This window comes from Channa argus, chromosome 21, assembly GCF_033026475.1.
Source record: "Channa argus isolate prfri chromosome 21, Channa argus male v1.0, whole genome shotgun sequence".
In the NCBI taxonomy this organism is placed as follows: domain Eukaryota; kingdom Metazoa; phylum Chordata; class Actinopteri; order Anabantiformes; family Channidae; genus Channa; species Channa argus.
Genome location: NC_090217.1, coordinates 5246567 through 5253802, shown reverse-complemented (window position 1 = coordinate 5253802; position 7236 = coordinate 5246567). Strand labels below are relative to the sequence as shown.

General features: G+C 40.9%; 1 protein-coding gene across 6 annotated transcripts in view; it reads right to left on the bottom strand.

Moving 5' to 3' along the window:
• Positions 1-7236, bottom strand: part of usp6nl (USP6 N-terminal like) — a 71397-nt gene that overhangs the window by 8998 nt on the left and 55163 nt on the right. For all 6 annotated transcript variants that reach the window (XM_067490547.1, XM_067490546.1, XM_067490550.1 and 3 more), the window contains 3 exons: positions 7066-7146; positions 1586-1693; positions 658-767 (listed from right to left, as the gene is read on the bottom strand). In XM_067490547.1, coding sequence (XP_067346648.1) covers positions 658-767; positions 1586-1693; positions 7066-7146 — 299 coding nt within the window. The remainder of the gene's footprint in view (positions 1-657; positions 768-1585; positions 1694-7065; positions 7147-7236) is intronic.

Sequence of the window (7236 nt, the reverse complement as noted above, 5' to 3'; positions counted from 1 at the left end):
CCGTTGCTGCAGCGAGGAGCTTTTAGCCAGAGACATTACAGTCAAGTGCTCCAAAGCCACAGGACATCACACTTCCGTAAAAAAGGTCTAAATAGACAAACTGTTATTTAAAGTAATATGTAATTTACCATATCTATCTTACTGTTTTAGCTGTATTTCAGTACAACTTCTCTATGTGATCAATACAGGTCTTTGAATCTTGAATAAAGCCTCTCACTATACCTTGTGTGTAGATAGTGCTATAATACATTATGAGATATCACTATGAGCACTGAGGGAAGAATCTGCACTCGGGGGCCTTTCATTCAGATTCCTGGCGGCCTCACTGTTTGGTCTTTGTGAGCCGATTTACTAATGCTCTAACAAAAGGTGAAAACTACAACAAAATATTAGGTATAAATATATTCAGCGCAAACACATTTGTTTTTGGTTTTACAGATGGGAATATTACTCTGAGATGTTCAGAAAACCTAATAACTGGGCCGCCTAAGCAGTGATATTGTTTGTGTCACAGCTGGGGTAAATTTATGAAAAAGCCAAAAGTGCTGCTCAATACAATCATCTGTTAGGCATTATTATTATTATTATTTTCTATGCCTTTGAAATCGCAGGCAGGTACAGGATCTTAGTGTAGTAATGTATTGTAGAGGTTCCTACTTGACATCGTAGCGATGCATGAACATGATGTGGTCCCTGTAGGTTCGGTTCACGTCCAAGTCAATCTGACGTACGTCGGGGGATAGTCCTCTAGCTCTGGCCTTTAATTTCTGTTTGTAACCAAGAAGAACAGAGTTTAGTGACGAGAAAACACTAAACAAAACGTGATCTCTCAAAGTCAAATGTGCCCGAGAAGCAATAAAACTAAGCATCACATGCTGCACTGCAATGCCAGTTTAAGCTGAGCTGTCATGAAATAATATTTTGTAGCAAAAACAATATTAAGTTTCAAAAACCTCCAAACTAAGAAGGCTTGTTTAATGTAATCATGAGAAACAGCAGCACTGCATCTCACCTGATTTTACTGGAGGTGGCAAAAGCACCTCTAGGTTAAAAGATACATTTTGAAGCATATTTCTACTAAAACAAGAACTAGGAAGTTATATAATGTAAACGAAAACTCAAAAAACTTCCAACGGATAATTGTTATCACCTGCTTGCCAGACAGAAAAGTTCTTTTAGTTTATATTTCCAGCTTGTTTACTCTATGCACCTTCAACTCATAATTACAATACACACTCCATCTGAAGGCAGCAATATATTGATCTTGCCAGCTAAACTTTCTAATGAAATCCAAAGTTTGTCTCCTTGTAGAACAGAAAGAAAGTTCTCTGCTGCAGAGGAACAAGCTGTGCAGCTTCGCACAAACACAATTAAGCCTCCCAACCCACATCTTGCCCACAATAATTCCGAAGCGTGATGAAATAAAATAAAGCAAAGGTACTGGCTGGCTCACTCGCGAGTCTTTATGAGGCCTGTGCGGCAGTGAGGACTGCTGTGCTGCAGAAATTTAAACTGGGGTTGGAGAACAGGACTGTGAAGTGCTGGCAGAGAGAATGTGTTTAGTTGTGAGATCCTGGCTTCGTACCTCATAGAAGTCTTTCTTCTCCTCCCTTACTTTGGGGATATCGAGCAGCAGACACCACACCTGACCACGCAGCTGCAGGGGGATTCCCTTATAGATCCTCCGAGCCAGCTGGAAGGAAACAAACAGCAGGAAAAATTGTTTGGGCATTCAAAAGGTAATTCATTCCCTTTAGAGACACCCTCTTTCTTTATACTTTGTTTATTCAGGCAGAACATCGGGTCTTTAATTAATATCACAGTGGTGACTCATTGTGAGGCAGTAATCTTTTCAAAGCCTCATCTGTGAAGTACAATAACAGGTGTGATGGGCCATGCTGCTCTAAAGAACCTGTGTTAACCCCCAAAACAATTACGGGAGACATGTCCGTTATTCATCAGGCCAATGCAGTTTGAATATCAACTCATTGTAACTACTGGAGCACAAATATGCGCCAAAAAATAACTATAAATGTTTAATATTGTGATGGAAGGAATGGTGGAACAGGCAAAGAGGGAAATAACTTTTTGGTACAAGAAGTTGCAGGTTCAGCCCACTGGCAGCCAAAGAGTAAGGAAACAAACAGAAAACTGTTAGCTAGGCTTCACTCAGTGAGTCAGAGATGTCACAGATACAAACGGTTTATGCCTGAATGTACTCTGAACTCTCCCTCTGAAAAGCAAAGGGCTTTGGAAGGTGAACCGCGACCATCTGGCTGGACGAGCTCCAGGAGAGATTGTGGGCAGAAGGAGAGAGTGAGTGTTATGCATGCAGAACAGTCCAAAGTAATGGAGAGTCCACAAAGAGATGGAAAATCAGTTGGACCCCTGGGTGAGGAGGATTAAGTCTTAAAACCCAAAGTGCGGGAACAGCAAAGCTAATCGCAGCAGTGAATTCTAAGTCTACAGCTATTAAAGCTCAACCAGGCGGAACGATTACACAGCAGATATAGGAGGTGTCAGGACTGAAAATATGTGTTTGCACGTGCTGTACAGGTGACTGACAGGGCACACGACTAAAAATGACGATCCTCTTACTGAGGGAAAGCATTCACTTAAAAATAAATGTAGAGTAGCTACATTTAGTGAAGATGCGTTGTCAGTGATAAAAATGGCTTCTTCTCTGGGAAATTTGGAGGCAGCACTAAATCACTAGGGCCGGACAAATTCTGGGTTTTATTTACTGACCTTTACGTTTCCTTAGCTTACACAAAGCCGTAGCCTACAACTTAGTCACTGATTACTTGATGTGCCAAACTCAACACAACACTAACCCTTAACACCAAAACCAGGCGCATTTATGTCCTGCGACAATCGAAGTAAAGTTTATTTAAACAACATGGCCGCGTGCTCAGTAATGCTCCCTTTAAAGAGCTGAGAGAGGAAAGCAGAACTACTTTCTGCAGTTCTACTGTCCATGACAGTAATAAGGAGGAGGAGAGAAATGTGGAGCCACAGGAACGATGCAGATCATCTTTTATGTGACATACTATTCTAGTAAGATTAAAACAAGGCCAAAATGACAGAATATCAGCCCACAGATGTGCTCAAACTGCATGTCAGATGACCAAAACCCGATCTCATAGTGTTTGGACCAATTATCTGGCATCATGATCACTCATTGACAAATGATTAGTTAGACGTTTGGCTAAGGAGAAATGTGCACAATTCTTAAAACACTGGCCACAGTCAAACCAAGAATGAACTCTGTGTTGTCTGCAGTCGAGTTAAAGATGCAGTGTGTAGATTTTAGAGGGATCTACAAATGAAAAATAACAATTAATATAATATTTTGTTTTCATTATTGTGCAATCAGCCAAAAACGAGAACAGCTGTTTAAAAAAAAAGCCCTTTACATTTGCATCTGGAACAGGAAGTAAGTAATTGAAATTGAATTTTTTAACTATATGGCTATTTAAAGTAACCTCATCCCCTGCTACTTGATGCAGTGGTAGACAATGACGTGGCCCGATGGCTCTCACACCTACAGGAATGGGCGGACGCATTCAGACGACTGCGGTCTGCAACCTCAACATTAAATGCCACTAAATCTTACACACTGCACCTTTAACTGCACATACAATAAGAACCGACAGCATTAAATTATAACAGATATATATGATAAATGGACTTTCAAACTGTGGGATCACAAGAGTTTTTCACTCTAGAAATGCAACCACTTGATTGACTGATTGACTGAATAGTCAGTAGACAACAACCGTTTAATGCTTAAATAATAGAATCAATATTTGCTGTTTCATGTGGAAAAATAAGCTTCCTTTTCAATGCAGCCCCCTCGTCTAAAAATGTCCACTTAACATTGAACTTCTCATGTGAAAACCAGAAAAACAAGCAGAGAGCGCCAGAGGACTCAGATGAGTGAGGATGAGCTGGGAGGTGATGAAGGCTCATAAATCAGCTCTCGTCAGTAACCTCGCCTGCATGTCAGTGTGCGTTGAGCATGTTTGTGGTTGGTGTGTAACATGTTTCCCTATTAAAAGGCAGAGTGTTGTGTGTGTCATCTCAGAATGAATGACATTTGGTTGTGTGTGTGTGTCTGTGTAGTATCAGGAGCACACACTCCATCAGCCTCCTACCACCACACTTGGGACTCACTCATTTCTAGTGCAACAGCCTTATAATTAGGCTCTGATGAGCGAGTCAATGAGAGCATCTGTTAGACTAATCATCCTTTCAGTGTGTACGTTTGTGTGTGTGTGTGTGTGTGTGTGTGCGCACTTGGAACACATGTCAACATTTACATTTCGGTTAATCACTGCAGTTCTAGTCTTATTTTGCACTAAGTGTGTACACGCACACAGCTAATTGCCTGGTCTCCTCTTGCAATAAGACAGTTTACAGTTAACATGTCCCAAACAAAGCCCAAAAAAAATCGCGCAGTCACATACACACAGACCACTCGTGGAAAAATGAAGCCCTTGTCATTCATTTGAAGCTGGGAGTGTGTTTATGCAGTGGGGGCCAGCACCAATGGGGGCACCGTCTATATTATGCCGGGTCTGGATCTGGTTCAATTCAAGAAACACAGTGTAAAATCCAGCAACATCGTGTTGGCCAATCGCATGCATCCAGGTTTGCATTGCTGCTGGGTTGTTTTGTAAAATCATTACTTTATTTGTGTTGAACAATCCTCTCTGAGATTAGTATGACACTCATAACAATTGCAGCCTAAAGTTAGAAAAGTGAAACAAAATATGTTTTTATTACAGAGTTAAAAAATGTTAAGCTACAATACGTAACTTTTAGAATATTCCTTGGCAGGAATATGGCACAAAATGCATCTTATTCCACAGTATAGAGGAAGCTTCTAAATGTTTTTGGCCAATTAGAATTTCAACATTTGTCGCTTTGTAAGTTTTTTAGTTTCTTTTTTTGATGTAATTCTATAATGACTCGCATCTGAAGGGCTGTGCAGAGCGTAATGCAGCCAGTGAGGGACTGGGTGGAGCAGAGTGGATCCATTTTCAAGTCTCACACTAATTAGATTAATATAGCATATTTAATCTTTAAAATATCAGTTCTGCTGCGCAATTACAGTTCATAGGGTCGTTATTTTCAATGAAAAGCAACAGCAGTGGAGCTCTTCTCTTCATATGTCTTTGAACACAAACAAACGGAAGAGAAGCTACTGCACAGTTTGGGAGGACATCGCCAAGCGTCCTGTGTTTCACGAGGATAAGATGAATACCGATGGGCTGCTTTCAGGGGGGATTGGACAGTAACTAGGCTGCAACCCCTTCAACAAAATGTCACACCCCTGCAAGGCTTCAGATGTTACAGTGTTGTGTAACTGTTATGCTAAACACTACAACCACAAGCCAAATTCACCATGTGCGGCACGAGAAGAGGAACAAAAAAAAGGTTTACAGTACGTCTGCTTTGCATGTGCTCAGCTTCTGTGTTACCCTGCTGCGAGCTAATTGTTCTCAGCAGCTGGAAAGTGAGAAAACAAAATGAAAGACGTATCAAGCGTGACCCGCTTCCTCACTCAGCTGACAGCACACTGCTGCTGGACAAAGAAGAAAAGAAACATCCCTGAAAGCTTTAAAAGAAGAAAGTCACAGCTGAGGAGGGAGGAGATAAGGATGCGCTGTAGGGAGGGGCCGTGTGCTTCTCGCTGTCCTTGGATGTTACTCGCCGTTAACATTTCTTTGAAACAAAGAAGAGGCAGTGCTGAACAATGAGTCGAACTGTGCTATTAGTGACAGCCATGAGACCAACACTACATCACCACACACACACACACACACACACAGAATCCCAGCTGAATCCAAGCGTGCAAATGAAGGACATGGTGAAGTGCCCCAGGCAACACCACAACACAACCTGGACTCAAACAGGCACCAATGATGGCAGCCATGACTGATACCTGCCTCCCTCTAAATGTCCTTGTGGGAGGCTGAGAGAGACACTCCTCTACAACTGTTACTGACAGGGGGGCTGCAGCAGAGGGCAGAAGAAGACCAATATGAACTCTGCAAGGCCAATACTGATATATGGCTCCGATATTTAGGGACAATGTGACAGTGGATCACTGCACTTTTACCATTCAGGGGTTATTTTACACACTGTTTTAAAGCTGCAGTAGTCAATATAATAAAAACTATTCAAATTATGCTTTAGTGTAGAGTTCAGCAGCCTGTGCAAAGCACCGGTGTAATCATTTCCATTGATGCCTAGTGTAACGCTGAATGTGTTGCTTGCAATGACTTAACCACTTAGCTCCGTTTTTGCCCACAGCTCCACTTTCAAGCTTATGACTTTCAGGCAGCTGTTAGCAGAAGAAAATCTCACAAGGAAGCTCAGTTTGTGATCTAGATACACAATAGAGACAAAACAATCTACAAATTATTTATTAAAATAAGTTGTGTCAACAGACAACTAGATGCTAAGTGTCACTAAAACAACTTTTTGTTTTTCTATTGCTCTCAAGTGGCCAGAAACTTGACAAATAACTGTTCAGTAATTAAAAGCTAATATTCACATTTTATCGTTTCATACATTGCATCTCGCCTATAAGTTATGAGAACATTTATAGCAGCTCCACCAGACTTGAATTAATTCAACACAGTATCCCAGTCATCTCATATTTTCACTGTTCTTGTCATAAGTGAACATTTTAATACCTTCATTAAGACGACAACACACTATTTTGCAGAAAGAAGAGCAGGAGTGAGGTGTTCAGGGACAGCACAGACTGTAGGTCATCTGGGTTGCAGATGTAATGTCGGATTTCATTTAGTTCGGCAAGATATAGCATCAGTTTGGTGACGTGAATGATATTTTCTAAAGCCACAGCAAGTAAGCAAGCAAGATAAACCCATTTATCAAATGGAGCCAAATAGTTTCTATATCACATATGACACACAGTATTGTAATCCAACATACTACCCAAGAATAAAACTCACTTCTGTTAAATTTTTAATTTTGTCCCCTATTTGTCAACAGTTATAGAAAAAGGCAAACAAACAAACTCAAGATCACCTTATCACTGTTCTTGTATTTGTCCCAGCTTTTCAGCATCTTCAGCCATTTTGAGGTCCTCTCCACCTCCATGTGTTTTTGCTGTATGGAAACGAGAAGTGACACATGAAAAACTTCCCCTCAGAGTTTTTTTTGCGGCTGCATTTTCATCCGATGGTAATGAACTTTACA